At 37.2% G+C, this 19,975-nt stretch overlaps 2 protein-coding genes across 2 annotated transcripts; one reads left to right on the top strand and one right to left on the bottom strand.

Annotated features, from left to right (window-relative positions):
• Positions 1-550: 550 nt before the first annotated feature.
• LOC145780519 (uncharacterized) lies at positions 551-2,134 on the bottom strand. Its single transcript, XM_082592141.1, has 4 exons — positions 2,061-2,134; positions 1,284-1,474; positions 933-1,051; positions 551-657 (listed from the first exon to the last, which is right to left on the bottom strand). Exons 1-3 carry the CDS (start codon positions 2,075-2,077, stop codon positions 939-941), a joined length of 321 nt encoding a protein of 106 aa, XP_082448267.1. The 5' UTR covers positions 2,078-2,134; the 3' UTR covers positions 551-657; positions 933-938.
• Positions 2,135-9,944: 7,810 nt separating this feature from the next.
• LOC145781387 (dolichyl-diphosphooligosaccharide--protein glycosyltransferase subunit STT3A-like) lies at positions 9,945-19,530 on the top strand. The gene is made up of 17 exons (XM_082593177.1): positions 9,945-10,061; positions 13,345-13,442; positions 13,625-13,807; positions 14,104-14,322; positions 14,456-14,580; positions 14,826-14,990; positions 15,450-15,630; positions 15,922-16,077; positions 16,227-16,318; positions 16,450-16,608; positions 17,052-17,240; positions 17,455-17,571; positions 17,915-18,017; positions 18,232-18,353; positions 18,647-18,713; positions 18,976-19,091; positions 19,304-19,530. Exons 2-17 carry the CDS (start codon positions 13,355-13,357, stop codon positions 19,340-19,342), a joined length of 2,121 nt encoding a protein of 706 aa, XP_082449303.1. The 5' UTR covers positions 9,945-10,061; positions 13,345-13,354; the 3' UTR covers positions 19,343-19,530.
• The last annotated feature ends 445 nt before the right edge of the window (positions 19,531-19,975 follow it).

Below are 19,975 nucleotides of genomic sequence, written 5' to 3'. Positions count from 1 at the left end.
AAAATGTTTTATGCACCATTTGGATGCATCTGGCCAGCGTTGGCGTCTGCATCTTGCCAACGCTGGCTTCTGCATCTTGCCAACGATGGCTTCTGCATCTTGCCAATATTGGCTTCTGCATCTTGCCAACGTTGGCAAAATGTTTTATGCACCATTTGGATGCATCTGGCCAACGTCGACTTCTGCATCTAGCCAACGTTGGCATCTGTATCTGGCCAACGTTGTCAAGATGGCTTGTGCACCATTTGCTTCATCCGGCGCCTAAATTCTGGTTGACGTTTACGCACCATGACGCTGCTTCATCTGACCCATTGACTATTGTGATGCCCGCGCTTTGACCAAGGTTGGCCATGCGAAGCAAGCTGGTGCATAAAACATCTGAATAGCATTGGCATCTACATTTGCCAAACGTCTCTGTACCTAAACCTCGCTGATCACCAAAAGTTTATTGTTGAACCTAGCTAATCCTTGGGCGAAAGAACAGCAGCAACACGGATTTATAAGCAACACTACTCCCTTTGTGACAAAGCAAAGTAACAGTCGAGCTTCGTATATTTTCACATTTATTAGAAACAAGCCACATCAAATCGTATTGATAGATGGAAATTCATTGCACATCATCAGCTTTTTCTTATGTATCTTTATCATTCTGAATTCCTGCGAATGAAACAAAAATATCTAATTCAAGAGGGCTGTTTGGCAACAGTGTAGGATTTTGATCAGTTGTCGTCCAGGATAATACGAAGTTAATTGACAATCTGCAATATCAATGTAATATCCCTTTCTCCAACGTGCGCGACAAAAAACTTATCATTCGATTCTGCGCCACGCAGAGCGATAATCAAGTTCCAATACATTCTGTGTGTACAGTAGTTATTCAACAACTAAAGCAACACATTCGCTGTTGTCTTTCAAACATATAACAAGCTCACCAAAAGTTAGTTTTTGCCGTTTTCGGCCACCTTGCCTGTCCTTCCCATTTCGAAATCACTCTGAAACTCTTCCCCAATTTGCTGCACGGCAGCAGCTTTGTCGTGCGCCATCACCATGTCTAATCATGAAAGTAAAAAAAGAAGTGTTAAATCAGTATATAAATGCCGACCATCGACATAGCCTACTAACCACCATGTTCGTTGTTCACATCAATGCGAGTACACCACTAAAACATTTTCATACATTACTCAATATACTTCACAATTACATCATACATTAATCAAAAGAGCAAAATGGCATAGTTATGACATAATCATTTAGTCATAGTAGAAACATTTATCCGTACTCACCAAGAACAACCTTTTTCAGATTCTTTTTTAAACAATCAAACGAGTGCTTAGACTTCACGATGTTTTTTTCTTTCTTTGTTCTCGACATGACTTGAACTGTGTTGTGTTCGATAATAATAGTTGGAATAAGTCCACTGATACAATCGCTTGCATTTTTGCCAACAACTTGACATAAATTTGCCACCTGCAAACTGTAAATCGAATGTAATGACAGGGGTTTCATCCATCATATTAAAAAGCTTCAGCACTTGTTACAGCAATTTTCGACTGTTACAAATGACAGCCAACGTTTAACGTTTATTTTGGGATTCCAGTCGTCTGTTGTGTTGCGTATGTAGGTCGCAGTGTAGGCTACTGTAGGCTATGTTGTCGCAATGGGCGCAAAATAAAACATGTTTTTATTATTATTATTATTCAGTTGACGGCAATGAAAGCTACATTTGCAAATACTCTACAACCATCACAGACCAATCCACACGACATAAAAATACAAACACATTCAAGCAGTCAGGCAAACACTGCCGGAGCAGCAAAATCAAAGATTGAGTAAAACCCTACACATTTTGTGGGACATCACAAGCTCTGCTACTTTGCTGATATCTTCTTAGCACTCATCTATGAGCACTGGCACTAAATTTGTCACGAAAATATTTCATATGAAAGTTTTCCATTGGTCGATGAGTTTTATAACTTTCTTTAAATTGTGTAAACGTAGCCTAGTGACAAAAACGACTTTACACAATTATTTCAGGTTAAATGAATAAGACATTCACTTACCAGGTTTTCATAAACATTGTCGTAAGTCATTCCTATAGTTTCATTTTGATCATTTCTAAAACTTCTTTCGGCCGTAATATCGCAATTGAATTCGATTTTTTATATTTTCGATGCAAGAAGCGAAAATTCCTCTTAGCGCTGTTCATATAAGCATTGTGCTTTCGGCTCTCCACGTAATTGTGTATTGCGCACAACCGCCATGTTTGAACAGTCGAAGTAAATCGAGTGACGTCATAATCCCTTTAGCAAAGGATTAAGTCATGGCCTTTGTCTTCCTTCATCAAAAAAAACCAAGTTCTTCTGCTAAATTGCATCTCCTCACGTTGATATAACACATCGCCGCATTCTAAAGCTTTGTTGCCTATTTCACTTCAACGCGTCATATTGCCCAGTCAAAGTTTAAGTAGTGACGTCATAATGGAGTTTTCACAACAATTATTGTGCCTGCAGCATTGTTCTATGCACCGCGGAAGAAAAAACGATTCGCCGAATCGTTGAAAGTAAAAGTAGCGATCGTTTTGTGAAATCTCGCTTCGAGAAATTGAGGAGAGATTTCGACGCAACATGACTGCTCCTGAAGCTGGCCTATTGTGCAAGCTTTGCTACATTTCAAGTAAAGACGCCCCTTTGTTGGCGACACGAGAATCTAATCCACGTGGTCAAAATCAGACAGTGAGCGAGACTGCTCTCAGAACACAATCGATAAGTGATAGCGCATCAATCGATTTTTTTTTACATTGATTCAGCGTCTGCAGACAGGTCAGCAGCGCGGCGGCAGTGCAGCCGCAACTCAATGATCACATGATCACCACAATCATGCTGCTGTGTCGAGCGCTACCAAACATCAACAAGTGAATTCGATTAAGCTTACAAGTTGTTTTAAATTTTCTTTAACTGCACGCAAATTTTGAGGTTAGTCCTGAAAAAATGTTTTCAAAAATAACTTATTACAACACATTTTAGTATAGTTAAACTTGAAAATTAAAAAAGCTTTTGTTGAACACAAGAAAAAAATGAAGACCTGGTAACTTGAATTAGCAACCACGTTTTTAAGTTTATCGCTTGTTAGTTACCTTACCAACGTCTGCAGACGTTGAATCAATGTAAAAAGAACGGATTATGCTAGTTGGGTATTGGAGGCGCCAAAGCCTAAACTTTCTGGAAGTGCCCTCTGAATCACAAGACATTTATTGCACTAAATTATCTGAAGCAATTGAATATGAACAAACGATTTTTATCATGGCGTTGTTGCTACAAGAATACGGTATGCTAAAGAAACTGTGTTTCTCCGCTAAACCACATGAGTCATTTAGTTAAAGAGTCATTTTATTGTTGGCTATTAATATTTTCAAAGAATAAATCAAGTGAAACTGAAATGAAGTAGCCAACGTTGCAATTGTTTATTTTGTAGAAACGTGTCGGGCTAATGGAAAGTTTAAACTGTTTGGGTATCAAGCACGTTATCGCGTTCGCGTTTCTGTTGCTCCTACCTTTTTCTAGACCTCTGCTCCGTTTGGCATAAACAAACTTGGCAAACTGTTGGCTACACTTCTGACCAACGCTGGTCTTAAATATTCATAGTATACTTGTACGGTATTATAAAAACAATAACAGCATTGATAGCCTATTACAAAAATGTAAAATTGTAGCAAAATGATGGTATACATTTGCATAATTTTAAAGAAAACACCGAAATTGTTATGAATTGGCACAACGCGGGCAATGCTTCTGACCAATGTTAGCCAACCACACAACTGTGTTTTGAAGCAATACCACATGAAAAGAGGTTTGTGTTAGTAATTTTAAAGATTAAAACAAATAAACCTGAAATAAAATCTTTTAGACTTTTTTGAACGCATAATAAGAAATAAGCTATTGAAATTGATGGCATATTGTTGGCAACATGTTGGACATAATTGCCAATCTTGTGCCCTCACATCCAGCATATAGCCGACGTTGCAATTGTTTATTTTGTGGAAACGTGTCGGGCTAATGGAAAGTTTAAACTGTTTGGGTATCAAGCACGAAATCACGTTCGCGTTTCTGTTGCTCCTACCTTTTTCTAGATTTCTGCTTTGTTTGGTATAAACAAACTGAAATGAAACTACTTTGTTGGCAAACCGTTGGCTACACTTCTGACCAACGCTGGTCTTAAATATTCATAGTATACTTGTACGGTATTATAAAAACAATAACAGCATTGATAGCCTATTATAAAAATGTAAAATTGTAGCAAAATGATGGTATACATTTGCATACTTTTAAAGAAAACACCGAAATTGTTATGAATTGGCACAACGCGGGCAATGCTTCTGACCAATGTTAGCCAACCACACAAGTTTGTTTTGAAGCAATACCACATGAAATGAAGTTTGTGTTAGTAATTTTAAAGATTAAAACAAATAAACCTGAAATAAAATCTTTGAGACCTTTTTGAACGCATAATAAGAAATAAGCTATTGAAATTGATGGCGTATTGTTGGCAACATGTTGGACATAATTGCCAATCTTGTGCCCTCACATCCGAATTGCAATTGTTTATTTTGTGGAAACGCGTAGGCAAATGGAAACTTAAACGGTTTCAGTATCAAGCACGAAATCACGTTCGCGTTTCTGTTGCTCCTGCCTTTTTCTAGACCCCTGCTTCGTTTGGCATAAACAAACTAAAATGAAACTACTTTGTTGGCAAACCGTTGGCTACCCTTCTAACCAACGCTGGTCTTAAATATTCATAGTATACTTGTACGGTATTATAAAAACAATAACAGCATTGATAGCCTATTATAAAAATGCAAAATTGTAGCAAAATGATGGTATACATTTGCATACTCTTAAAGAAAACACCGAAATCGTTATGAATTGGCACAACGCGGGCAATGCTTCTGACCGGTGTTAGCCAACCACACAACTGTGTTTTGAAGCAATACCACATGAAAAGAGGTTTATGTTAGTATTTTTAAAGATTAAAACAAATAAACCTGAAATAAAATCTTTGAGACCTTTTTGAACGCATAATTAGAAATAAGTTATTGAAATTGATGGCATATTGTTGGCAACATGTTGGACATAATTGCCAATCTTGTGCCCTCACATCCAGCATATAGCCGACGTTGCAATTGTTTATTTTGTGGAAGCGTGTCGGGCTAATGGAAAGTTTAAACTGTTTGGGTATCAAGCACGTTATCGCGTTCGCGTTTTGTTGCTCCTGCCTTTTTCTAGACCCCTGCTTCGTTTGGCATAAACAAACTAAAATGAAACTACTTTGTTGGCAAACTGTTGGCTACCCTTCTAACCAACGCTGGTCTTAAGTATTCATAGTATACTTGTACGGTATCAGAAAATAATAACAGCATTGATAGCCTATTATAAAAATGCAAAATTGTAGCAAAATGATGGTATACATTTGCATAATTTTAAAGAAAACACCGAAATTGTTATGAATTGGCACAACGCGGGCAATGCTTCTGACCGATGTTAGCCAACCACACAACTGTGTTTTGAAGCAACACCACATGAAAAGAGGTTTGTGTTAGTATTTTTAAAGATTAAAACAAATAAACCTGAAATAAAATCTTTAAGACCTTTTTGAACGCATAATAAGAAGTATTGAAATTGTTGGCGTAATGTTGGCAATGTTGGCAACATGTTGGACAAAATTGCCAGCCTTGTGCCAACATACCCAGCATATAGCCAACGCTGGCCCAGCAATCAATGTTTGCTGGGGCGCCACCGACACCAAACTACATGGTTTTATGCCCCACCCGGTGGCGCGCCCCCCTGGTATGGACCTTCCTCGGCCGACTTGGGTCAAGCTCAACAGAATCCGAACCGGAATCGGTCGCTTCCATTCCAACATGCACAAGTGGGGTCTGGCTCCCTCATCGGCCTGCGAATGCGGCGCGGAGGAACAAACTGCTGACCATGTCGTTCTCGAATGTCCCATCTACAAGGCACCAAATGGAACGCATGGTATAGCTGTTCCAGACGGTTGTTCGCCTGGTCAAACGTCATGTAGAAACCGTTCGGGTTTACTGAATATTACGTCATGGAAATTCCTAAAACATGAGCCAAAATTGCACCATCGTCCGTAAGACTCGTGTCAATCCTGTTGAAACCGGTTTAAACATGAAATGTTGCGTCGCCTTTGAGTTATCACAAATTTTTCTGATTCATTCTCGAAGTTGTTTGTTGGAAGTCGGTCGCACATTTAACTGGTTTATTTGGTGCTTGCTAGCTGGACAAATTCTCCGTCTTTTATCCAAGTAATCTGTATCGTAGTGACAGTTTTTTAGAGGTGTAAGGCGTTGCACCAGTCATTTCGATAGCCGCGGGCTAATTTTACAGAAATACACTTATTGAAAAGAAGTTCAAGTGTGTGTTTCTTCGGTCATTATATACAGACGAACGGATTCGGGAACTTTATGTTAAAATTTTCCCACGAAGAGATTATGGTTTACCGCTGTGACCAATAGCAACGCTGGACGAAGCTACACTCACCTGGCTCTCCACCACCTGCCCTGAAATTTGATCTAGTCTCAAACGAAAGAAGAAGAAGCACATTTTCAAAACAACTTTTCCAAGACAGGTACTCACGCATAGGCTATAACCTAATTACAGTTTCCAAATGTCAAAGGAATCAGCCATTAGGCCTACGATTTATCAGCCAATTTCTGTTCTTGACAATGTGTGCTTCAATTGCTTCAATGACACAAATATTATGTAGTAAATGTGAAAAAGCAATGGAGAATTAGCATTTCAATCAATCAATCAATCAATCAATGTTTTATTTGTCAGTAACAGGAACATAGGTACATGTTTGAAATATGCAATATACACAGTACAAAAGTTACACAAGTTCCCATACCGACAGGGAGACAACGAGACGACCATACGGTCTACTAGTCAATTGCCACCCTACGGAAATTACGATTTTGCCATTTAAAATAAGCTTACAATAGAAAAATAATAATTGAAACGTTCCCGCGCTTCAACAACAGCATACCCACAAAAAAAAACATATTGATGATGACGTAGGCCAAAACACAAAATTCCATGAAGCAAGCAGAGAATAATAAAGTTTCCAAAGCAACTGACAAGTTGGTTTCCATAACATATCACTTACGATGCACTGTAGCTTTGTAAAATTAACGTTTTAATCTCTTTTTTGAAACAATGAAATGATAAGTTTTTTAGCCTACCGGTACTTGGAACCTCTGACCAGAGCATTGGTCCCAATACCTGCATGGACTTCTTGCCAAATTCTGTGTTTGATCTGTTTATAAAATAATTGTTGCTTGTTTGATATCTTGTGTTATGCTGATGAATAGATGAAGCATTTGTGAATAAATCACAATACGTAGACGGATACTCATTCATATGAACTTTGTAGGTGTTTTTTTATTTCAATTTTATGTATGTCTTTTAGTTTCAAGATGTTCATTTTGAAAAATAAAAAATTAGTGTGAGCATAGTAATCTTGTTTCGTAATTATTCTTATAACCTTTTTTTGTAATTTTATTAATGGATCCAGTGCACTGTCACATGCCTTTCCCCAGCTTGAAATACAATATTGCAAATGACAGTAAATCAAAGCGTGATACACATCTTTTAAAGTGTCTGTGTTGACATAATTTCTGCGTTTAAGCAACGCCCATGAACTTTTTGCTACTTTTCCGCAAATTTTATCTATGTGATATTTCCATGTTAATTTGTTATCTATGTAAACGCCAAGGTATTTTATTTGATCTTTTTGTTGAATGGTTGTGTTACCAATGTTAATGTTAAAATTTTTTATGTGTTTTTTATTTGTTATTAGCATGTATTCAGTTTTTGAGAAATTTAATGATAATCTATTAAGCTTCAACCAGTTGTAAACTTTTTGCATTTCGGCATTCACATTGTTCTGCAAATTTATTTCACATAAGTCGCTCATCGTAAGATTGGTGTCGTCAGCACATAGTTTAACATTCATGTTTGTTGAATTTGGTAAGTCATTTATATACAGTAAGAAAAGAAGGGGTCCCAATGTCGATCCTTGGGGCACACCGCAGGTAACCTGTCTTGAGTTTGAAGAGATTTCATTGACGACCGTGTGCTGTAGACGATTGCTGATATAGCTTTTTAACAATTGTAATGGAAGGCCCCGAAAGCCGTATGTTTGCAGTTTCTGTATGAGAATAGTGTGATCAACTGTGTCGAAGGCTTTAGCTAATTCAAGAAATACAGAGCAAGTTGTATCTTTATTATCTAGGTTAGTTAAGATGTTATCACAAACGTTTGACACAGCTAACGAAGTGGAATATTGTGGTCTAAATCCATACTGATGTGGTGTGATCAGGTCTTTTTTGTTAGATAATTGTACATTTGTTCATACAGGCATTTTTCGAATATTTTGGTGAAAGGGGACAATAGTGATATGGGCCTATAGTTGGAACAATTTTTCCTGGAGCCACTTTTGAAGATTGGGGTAACTTGAGCGACCTTTAGTACATCAGGATATACACCTTTATCGATACACTCATTGAATAAGTTGGTGAGGAAAGGGGCGATTATTGGTGAGGATAGTTTGACAAATCTTATAGGTATTCCATCATGTCCTGTACTTTTAGAGACAGAAAGATTATTAAGATGTTTTAATACTTCTTCTTGATTGACAGGTTTTAGGAAAAAGGAGAATGGGACACTTTGCAATTTCAATAATGAGCCAGGAGACGGTAGAGGGATTTTAGATGCCATGGAAGGACCAATTTCTGTGAAATAATCATTAAAACAGTTACTTATTTGTGCAGGGTCAGATATTTTTTCATTGTCAGTGCTAATTATTTCTTCTGGTATGTGAGCTGTGTGCTTATGTTTGTACTTGATGATGTCATTTATGGTTTTCCATATTTTTCCAGTGTTGTGCTTGCTTTGCGTAATAAGAAAACTGTAATGCATTTTTTTTGCTTGCTCTTTGGTATGAGTAAGTACATTTCTGTACTTTTTGTATGTTGCTTGTGCAGAAGTGTTTGTTGGGTCTTTTATTTTTAAGTGATATAGTCTGTTTTTAGTTTTGATGGAGTTCAAAATTCCTTTTGTTAGCCATGGTTTGGTCTTGAGTTTTCTTTCTCTTCGAGACAACAATCGTAAAGGTGCATGCTTGTTTAAAGTGTCATTAAAAGTGTCGATGAAATGATTAAATTTGCTATGAACTGAATCATTCCTTTCTGTGTATTGGTTGGTCAAGCTATTTTCCTGGTCAAGCATTTGGTCTCTACAAAATATGTTAAACTTTACTCTGTCAATCTCGATAACCGGCCCTGCATCAATGCTTCAAAACCTCTACAAGTATGTGAAAATGCCAAAAATAACCTATCAAAGGCTTTGTCAATCCGAGAATAAAGATTTAAAACCAACCAACCAAAAAATTTGGATAGCTTCTTGAGCTAAATTGAGAGGTTTTACCAATATTTTTTTATAGTTACTCCTTCACTATATGATGATAAAAAATGAAACTTATTGAAGCTGAAAACACATAGAAAATTTTCAGAGATCCGTCACTTTTTTATGTTACTTCAATATTTTACATGCTCAATATTATTTAACATCAACGAAAAGTCGAAAACACATTGTTAATGCAGATAGATCGGCAACATCTTTTTTAATGTCAATCAGAATGTTTATAAACGTTTGTGTAATAAAAGACTAAGGATCTGCTATACAAGAAAAATTTAGTTTACTTTTTTCATTTTGTGATTTAGAATTTCTAAAAGCCTAGTTTGCAATTTATGTGGAAATCACCTCCCTACTTTTTTGGTAAAAGAAGGCACTTTCCAGACGTGGCAACTAGCATATATAGCGCTAAAGAGCAACGCCGACTTTTTCATGACGTATGTGACACGTAGTGGCGCACGTGACGTAAACACTATCTGAAATTCGCAGGTTTTTGCTGAACGAATTGAAGTCGCCGGTTAGGAAGTTTTGAGTGAAAGTCCAATTCATGCGATTGTGATTCAGTATCAAGTAAGTTAGTTTTGTCTAGTTAGAATTACGAAAGAGTACAACATTGAGATGTTTGTTGCCTAAAAATAAAAATTGTTGTTTCAATATCATTTTATCTCATTGGCTTTCCTATCACATCCAACCAACATTGTGGAATGGAGAACTATGATCTTTGCAGCATACTGAATGCTTGTTTGTGGCTATTCTTTTTGTCTTATTGTTGCATTCTTCCTGTTCTATAGCTTGTGCATACCTGCATGCAATTATGCTCAGTTATTTCCATGCATCGTGTCGTTTAATTGTCTGGCTTGCAAAATAATCATTAGGTACCGTAGGCTACTATTCTATAGATATTTAAAACAAGCAGGAAAAATAAATGTATCTTGCATTTACTATGCACTCACTTACCTATTTTATGTTATATGCATGCGAAAAACACCAGTTTGTAAATTATAATTGTATGGAATTAAGTATTGCAAGTAATGTATTCTTCGAGATCAACATTTATAAAATTTCTTGTAATAGGATTAAGGACTTTTTGTTCAACTTTAATGTTTTTCGTCACTTTTAGTTCACCTTAATTCATAGTAGCTAACCTATGTTAGATAGGTAAATTGTATGCAATCACTGTAGGCTAAAGTAAGCAACTTCTGCATATTTTTTTTTTTTGGATAAATTAGTTTGCATTTAGCAGTCCAGGTTATTAATACTCATTGGAGCTGGTATACAAGTCCGCCCCCCCCCCCCCCCCCTTGGTAACTCATGACAAAGAGGAATTGACCAAAACATGTGGATTGAAGTGTGTGAACAGTAAAGCAAAGGAAAAGTAGTTTCACCCTATACCGTATGTTTGGTCGAGTCCTGTCTTTGTCATGAATTACCAAAGGGGGGGGGGGGGGGGGGAGGACTTGTATACCAGCTCCTACTCATTTTGTAATGGCCATATTAATTGTAAACAACTATTACCGTAAGGGAACGTTCAAATATTACGTAACGCCTTCGAGGGGGAGGGGGGGTTTATGCAAAGCGTTACGTTAGCGTCACATCGGGGGGGAGGGGGTTCAAGCAAAACGTTACATAACGCTTTCGAGTACGGAATGGTAGTTTTTTGTGCTGAATTCGTAGTGAAAAAGCGTTACATGGGGGCTGGGTTTTTTTTTTCGCTGAGACTTTTCGGTCATTTGTCCGAAATGACTTGAAAAAATTCGGTCATTTTTTATTTATTTCGGTCATTTTTTCTGATGAAAATATTTCCTTTGAAGTAGCTAATACAAACGAAAATTTGCACTTCCTGACTAGTTACAACATTGAGTTTCGCTGAGAAACGTTGTCGTGTTTTATTTGAGAAAAGTTAGAACAGACAAACGTTACTTTCAGTCTTCGAAATTAACATATTTTTATTTTTGCAAAAACGTTGTCAAGGCCAAACGGCAAAAGTTGAAATTGCCTCGGCAATTGCATGTGAACGTTTATTACGAAAAAATTGTACCAAAACATGTAAAGCGAAAAGAAAAATATATACTAGAGTAGTCTATCACGACCACACTGTTTGATTTGTTGTGATGTAATAATACCAAAAACTAGCGATAAAGCGAGCAACGCGATACGCACGCTGTTAAGTAATAAACGTTATATAACTGACGTGGGGGGGGGGGAAGTAAGTTAATTTTTCGTTGATTCAATGTTCGAGGCAACACAAATCGATTTAATTTTCCCGGCGGGTTATATTGCGTAACAACAGTACCCAATAAGAAATTTACGCTTGTTTTACATTAATTCGACATCTAGTGGCGTTGAATTATCATAAAATAACGTTAATTGCTCAACCAGGTACCAGTAACAAATTAATAGCTCCCTGCGAAAAGATTGCCTCGATTTACGTTTACACTAACATAATTTCGGCACAATTGAGATACTGCGAGCAACACAAAGTCGCGAGGCGAGATAAGGAGTAGATGCTTAGACTAATTTGACGTCTACCATCGTTGAATCAATGCAAATAGGATGATATTTTTATGAAAGATTCAATTCTCTCAGCTGGGCAAGTGTCTAAGCGCCGGCGAAGTAGGAAGTAACCCAAATAAAACATCCAGCAATAATAAGAGTCTGGTGTAGTCCAAGAAAATTTTTTTTTTTTGTAATCTTTTGGTCCTTACAAGCGCTCCTGTGGCCTCAGCATTTTTATTGCCAACGCTAATGCGCCATTCACGCATCTGAGTCGGCAATCACCTCGGCAAGTGCCGATTGCCCACGCTAATTTCGAAGACTGACTTCTGTATTTGCGTTATCACATATAATAAGACATTGGATCAACGTTTAAACACTAAGTCTACGTCTTGTATTTCCGATTGACAAGAAATCGTACAGTGGCGCAAGAAGCTTCTTTGCAATCACTGAAATCGATTTGAGCGCGTACGTATTTTTTCGGACATTTTGACCGAATTGACTATATTTTTTTCGGACATTTTTCTAAAAAATCGGTCAATGACCGATAAATGACCGAAAAAAAAAACCCAGCATGGGGGAGGGAGAATTGAAAAAAGCGTTACGTTGGCGTTACATGGGGGAGGGGGGGGTCAAAAATTCGGAAAAAAAGCGTTACGTAATATTTGAACGTTCCCTAAGTGCTGTTACCCAGGAAAGGATACACAATTTCAGTGGTTTTAATTTTGAAACTCTTAATAGACAAGTAAAAATTAAAATTACTGGATTCAGACTATTTCGCCAAAACTTATTTGTTAGCCTGAAATTACTTCACATTGATTAGCCAAAATTTGCATCCTTTTTTCTCTCTTATGAATAATACCTCACCACATTTGGGTTAACTTTATGCAAATGACAAGCTTCTGAAGAGAGTCAAAAATTACTGCAGTTTCGAGTCAATGACAAACCTTCTCCTCGCCATATAATAACTTAAAACGTTATACAATGCTAAGTTAAGAAAACTACTAGATACAAAATAGAGTGGATTGCTAGCAGGACTGGTGTCAATTGTAAACCATTAAATTCAATAGTAAATATTTGATATGTATGCCATGGGATGGGCTGAATTTAACTTTTGATGTGCTAATTATAATTAGAGGTCATATTTTGCATCCCTGCTTAAGGTAACAAGCAGGAGCAAGATTTAAAAAAATATATATAGAAACAGTAAATAATTTCTATACTTAAAGCTTGTTCTTTATCTGGTGATTGTATTTAATTGCAAAGATTTTTAGAGGATTTATATTCACTTGTCTTTATATGTGTATACTTTAGATTAGAAAAGGTGATTAAATATAAAAATGCACAATTTTCTTTATAGATAAAACACCATGGGTCGTAGCAGCATTTTACGAATGTCTTTGGAAAAGCAGGACACACTTTTGAAGATGCTTGTATTGTCTATATGTTGCATTCTATGTAAGTCAACTCTCGTATTGCATTGCTGTGCTTTTTGCATTCTATTGCAGATTTTATGGTTTGGGAGTAATAGCATGAAATATTAACTGTTCCAAAGTTACTTTTAAATATTGTCGAAATATAGATTTTGTATTATTATGTACTGGTATCATAAGAATGCTATTCCCTATTCATTTTGACAGCTTTTTCTGTGCGACTCTTCTCTGTCCTTCGATTTGAAAGTGTCATTCATGAATTCGATCCTTACTTTAATTATCGCACCACAAGATTCCTTGCAGAAAAAGGGTTTTATGATTTTCATAACTGGTTTGATGACACGGCTTGGTACCCTTTGGGTAGAATTATTGGTGGAACAATATATCCAGGTATTTATGTCATTTATATTGAAAGAATATTTTCCATTACTCTTCTAGATTGTGTTTTTTTGAAATTGTTTCTTAGCAAAGATTCCTGCACAAGTAACCAGCCTTGTATTTTGTAACAACTGATTCTTTTAAATCCTCTTGAAATTAAGAATTTATTTTCAAAATCAAGATATTTCATACTTTATCATTTTATGATATTCTTATGATGTTAAGATTAAAAATGTTGAGTAAACGGCTAAACAGACAAATTCGTTACATTTGTAAGTAGCAATCATCATTTGCAAATTTCATTACAGGTTTAATGGTCACAGCTGCAGCATTTTACAATGTTTTACACTACCTGAACTTGACCATTGATATCCGAAACATGTGTGTCTTTCTCGCTCCCCTCTTTTCATCATTCACCACTCTCGTTACTTATCATCTCACCAAGGAGTTATCTAACAGTGGCGCTGGCCTTGCAGCAGCAGCTTTCATGTCTGTGGTACCTGGCTACATCTCTCGATCAGTTGCAGGTGATTGCTTTTGTGTAATGATCGGAAAGAAGTTTTGATGTATATTTATGCGTTTTTATTAATAATAATGTAATATTGTAAAGGTAACTTTTAGTTAGAATTTTCCACTCTTTAAAAAACGTGTTCTTTTCAGGATCATATGATAACGAAGGAATTGCTATTTTTTGTATGTTGTTCACATACACCCTCTGGATCAAATCTGTAAAAACTGGGAGTGTGTTTTGGTCTATTTTGTGCTCCATCGCCTATTTTTACATGGTTTGTACCTTGTACCAGTTTCTATAACTTTATTCCATTTACTACAGATAAGTTTTTAAACCTTTATTTTACGCCTGTGTTATTGGAGTTACTGTAAACTTTTTGATGCGTAATTTCAACAATGATAAAATGCAGTTGGACATAAAATAGTTAGTTTCTTTTCCAACCGTTAAGCATTATTCGGCTTTTATGATGTTTCGGATGCTAACCACCAAGTTTTTAACTGGGAGACATATTTGGTGCAGGTTTCCTCATGGGGTGGCTACGTCTTTCTAATCAACCTGATTCCCATCCACGTGCTTGCTTGCATCATCACGGGTAGATTTTCACATAAAATCTACGTTGCATACACGACTGTCTATTGCGTCGGCACCATTCTATCCATGCAAATATCCTTTGTGGGATTTCAGGTATTGTCATTGCAAGATATTTGTTTAATCTAATCAACCTAATTCCATTAAAGGTAAATTTTATGACTAATTTTAGGAAATTCTTCAAACTTCAAATAAAATACCGTACCGCACTAATAGTTTTTTTTAACCTCTATTGTGAGGACAATGTTAAATACAGTGCTTAACTTCCAAGTTGCAATTTCATTTAACTATGTGGTGAAAGTGTTACTCAGATAAATTGCAGAAGCAATGCAAAATTGTGAAGCTATTTGCAAGTTTTTCCTATTCGGCTGCTGCTAGGAAATTTTGTGACAATTTGAATCGCAAAATGCTTAGAATGCGCAGAATTTAATGCTAATGCGTTGACTTTCAACCTTGAAATTTTGCCTTAGCAGTCAAACTGGGCTTGACAAGACAATTATCGTCTCAATAAATTCTCTTTGTTTTGTTGAACGGGCAACTAAATGTATTTTTCAGCCTGTGCAAACCTCTGAACACATGGGGGCACTTGGTGTGTTCGGTTTATGCCAACTAGTCAGCGGCATCACCTACCTTCAGAGCAAACTATCACCTTCACACTTTGCTATTCTTTGGAAAACATTTCTATACATTGTTTTTGCCATATTCGCCGGGGCAGTTGGTTTTCTTACTTTGTCAGGTGAATAGTCATTTAGTTTGTGGTAAAAAGTTCACAAACGTATTTTGTCATAATCGACTAAATGAGCACAGGTTGTTGAGATAACGAAATCAATTTGATGGAGTCGCATTATTATCTGCAAATTTGAGAAGTGGATTTTCTTCGGTTGTCACCGTAGCCTTTAAAAGGTAAATAACACTACAAGGAGTTTCTCGAAGAATCCATACATATGTGTATGGAAGAAGCGCCTATGATAATTTATGCAATCAACAATAACTTTGAACTGTTAAAAAACATTCGCTTATATTTTAGGCAAGATTGCTCCGTGGACTGGACGTTTCTACTCCCTTTTGGATCCTAGTTATGCCAAGAACAACATTCCCATCATTGCATCCGTTTCTGAACATCAGCCGACCACCTGGTCTTCATTCTACTTCGATCTCCAAATGCTTGTCTTCATGTTTCCAGGTAAATATAAATTGAGAGACCTTTGACCTTTTTAGCTGAAACGGCCAAGTCGATTTGTAAAGTCTCGAAGATTTATTTTTAATAATATTTTCTCGAATATCCTGATAATGGTTTTTCGTATTTTAACATGTTTTCTTTCACTTTTCCAGTTGGATTGTACGTTTGCTTCAAGAACCTGAATGACTATAACATGTTCATCATCTTGTACGGGGTTACCAGCATGTATTTCGCAGCTGTCATGGTAAGGGGAATTGAACTACAGTACGTGTATTTTTCAAAACATGAAACGTATATGATTACAACTTCAATTTTACAGTGCTTGGCGATGGAACCTTTGGATGAACAAATTTAGCCAATTTTTTGTTCCTTCAGGTCCGTCTGATGTTGGTTTTGGCTCCGGTTATGTGCGTCCTGGCAGGTATCGGTGTCAATCACATCCTCACAACTTACATGAAGAACTTAGAGGTTGCAACTCCGAAAGATAAGAAAGGAAAACAGAAATCCGACAACTCTTATCCGATGAAAAACGAGGTAGAACCTTGGAACTGATTGAAATTAAAATCGCATTCTAATTATTCGATCATCGATGTCAGTCTATTTGCTTCACGAAGGCTTGTCGTAACAGTTGTCCACTGTGCCTACCACGGAGACGCAATGTAGAAAACTCTTTAACAGTTGTAATGTACAGTAACAGTGTGCATTAATTAACTGGTATAGTTTGGAGTTGAATCGCTTTACGGCACTCTGGAGTTTGTTTTAATTTTTAAGAACTTTTGCTTGGTGAAATTCAATTGACGCCTTTTGAAACGTATCTTATTCATTTGGCACATGATAATCCATTATCCGATTCGGTTATTCATGTATATCACTATCACAAAATCGCGCAATTGTCATCCTGAGATGCTTTCTCGTACGGTAAACTTCAAATAACGTCAACTGAACAAAGTTCCTCATCAAAGAATCTTCTTCTTCAGGTGGCCACCGGAATGGTTGTGATGATGACGATCTTCCTCTGCCTCTTTGCGTTCCACTCCATATGGGTGTCATCGGAGGCGTATTCTAGTCCTTCTATTGTTCTGAGTGCCCGTGGCGGTGATGGTGGACGAATCATATTCGACGACTTCAGAGAGGCTTACTATTGGCTCAAACACAACACTCCGGAGGTACTCCACTACACAGTTTGACTGCGATTGTTTTAAAAGGTTCAGTTGGAATATACACAGAATGTTTGGTAAATATTATGCAATCCGTGACTCATTTTTTGTATCTGTCGTTTATTTTCAGAAACGAACGTAGCGAAATATCAGAAATGTGTTTGCGTAAGCTTAGTCTGAAAGCGAAGAAGTGTCGTTCGATCAACTGTTATTATATTTACAGAACGCAAAAGTCATGTCGTGGTGGGATTACGGTTATCAAATAACTGCTATGGCGAATCGAACAATCTTAGTGGACAATAATACATGGAATAACACGCATATATCAAGAGTTGGTCAGGTAGGCGTCGTAAGCAGACAAGGTGTAAGTATTAACAACAATCTTCAATGTCGTTGCAAAAATCTTTAAAGTTCCAGCAATTCTTTGCTTGTTAATTTCACATTATTACAGGTAAATAACCAGTGGTGTACGGTAGTTAGTTTGTGCTTCCCTCGGGCCTAGGGGGTGCATAAATCCAAATGGACCCACTGACCGTAATTTTGATGGAAAAGGCGTATTGTGACACAAAGACTATGCAACCACAACAGCCCTAACCATAAGTTTGAACAGTTGGTTCTTTTTGCTCGGCACGAAACGGTTGAAGATTGGTTAAATGTTACCCACTTCATAACTTTATGAACAGGCAATGGCGTCGACAGAGGACAAGGCGTATGAAATAATGAGAGAACTGGATGTGGACTATGTGCTTGTCATATTCGGAGGGCTGACCGGTTATTCTTCCGACGGTAATTGCATTGATTTTGTGCAACATTTTTCGACCAGCAGAATCGATCCTTTTTACATTGATTCAACCTCTGCGGATGTTGCATCACGTACAAACGACCTGTTTTGGTTTTCTTCATCTTTTGTGCCGTATTGATGATTAGTTCTTTGAGTGCAATCGCTATTTGAAAGCAAAGTCAACTTACAGTAAGTTGATCTATGTCTTTTGTGATGTAGATATCAACAAGTTCCTGTGGATGGTGAGGATCGGCGGTTCTACAGACAGGGGCGCTCACATAAAGGAAGCAGACTACTACACCCCCACAGGGGAGTTCCGTGTGGACGCTGATGGCTCCCAGGTTGGGGACAATTTATTTAAACTTTGAACGTCCAATAACATTTCGCCGTTAAACGCTGCAATGCCGTATATTAACATTTCTTTCATAACTTTGTTGCCAGCGATGCGAGAGCATCTTAATTTAATACTTACCCAGGCAGCAAATCAGACGTTTTTTACATTGATTCTGGGTCTGCAGACATTGAATCAGTGTAAAAATGATTGATTTACTGTCTGGATAGTGACACTTAAGCTTGTAATATGAATCGAATCTTTTTAACCACTGAAAGCTGAATCGTTTGACCTTTTACGCAGGTTCTGCAAAACTGCATGATGTACAAAATGTGCTATTACCGGTTTGGTCAAGTCTACACTGAACAAAGTAAGTTGGACTTTCAAGAAGTAGAGTCTTAGTCCACTGTTTTTTTTTTTAAAGCGAAAATTTTCCAAATAACTTCGAACTTGTTGAATTGAGTAACTGGTATAATTGGTTAGCATGATTGCCTTAAGTGTTCGACACATGGGTTCGATTCCCATCTTAATGAGAAGACGACAATAAAATATTCCATTTATCTGGTAAATTTTTCTGCTGCTGACTAAGTGAATTGGGTAATGTATGATTGCAATGTCCGTGCTTTCTTCAGATAAACCTACTGGCTATGACCGGGTGAGAAATGCTGAGATTGGAAACAAAGACTTCGAGTTAGACGTTCTTGATGAAGCCTACACGACAGAGCACTGGATTGTTCGAATTTATAAGGTGCGTCTTGTTTTGGTATAACTACATAATCTAGGTCCTAATATGATTTAATAAAGTTATAATACAGCGTGACTCGCAAAAAAAGAAGATAAAGTCTAAATCTGAGTCACCTTATGTTATAATTCCACTGCGACTGTCTTGTATGACAAAGCGCTTTGTAAAAATAAGTCTGTGTCCTTCCGAATCGTAACTGGCATTTTCTTTTGCTTCAGGTCAAGGATTTGGACAATCGTGGAAACCCACGCACTTAAAGTTTTTTCATCCAATGACCAACATTTCGCTCGGGAGGACTATTTTAATACGGTGTTTTGTGGGCAATGTTATCTTGCTCTGTTCAACTGAACTAGCGGTCTTCGGCAAGATGCAAAAATAAAAATGAAGCTTTTTTTACATTTATTTTTTCAATTCAACTTGCAGTTTATCGAAACAACGTCATTTGTTAAGGCGTTTCAAATTTTCTGACTTGCCCTTACATAATTAAGGAATACGGAAGCTTAGTGTGTGGTCTTAAAATGTTTTAAATCTATAATTTTCCGAAATCGTGAGCAATATACTCGCATGTCAGAGTATAAAATGCTATTAAAGAAATATTTCGTAACCGTGTTGTGGTGTGTTCAGACACAGCCTGTGTCACTGTGTCAGCCAAACTTACAGGTAGGTTATGTCTTGCGGAAACACGTCTGGTGTATGAAACACAATAACACATTCGTAACTCTCAGCAATCAGCATGCATTTGACTAACAGGCAGGGATGGAGGAACCTTGTGGGCCTGGGCCCACCTACTTTACTTTCTGGGTGGGCCTGGCCGCGAATTTTTTTCCCACGTGATTCCGTCTCATTGATTCTAGTCACTCTAAAAGTAAGATTTTCCGAAAGTGTTTTGA

This window comes from Aplidium turbinatum, chromosome 12 (assembly GCF_918807975.1).
Source record: "Aplidium turbinatum chromosome 12, kaAplTurb1.1, whole genome shotgun sequence".
NCBI lineage: Eukaryota > Metazoa > Chordata > Ascidiacea > Aplousobranchia > Polyclinidae > Aplidium > Aplidium turbinatum.
Note: the sequence above shows the minus strand (reverse complement) of the source record. Positions and strands in the feature narration are given on the sequence as shown.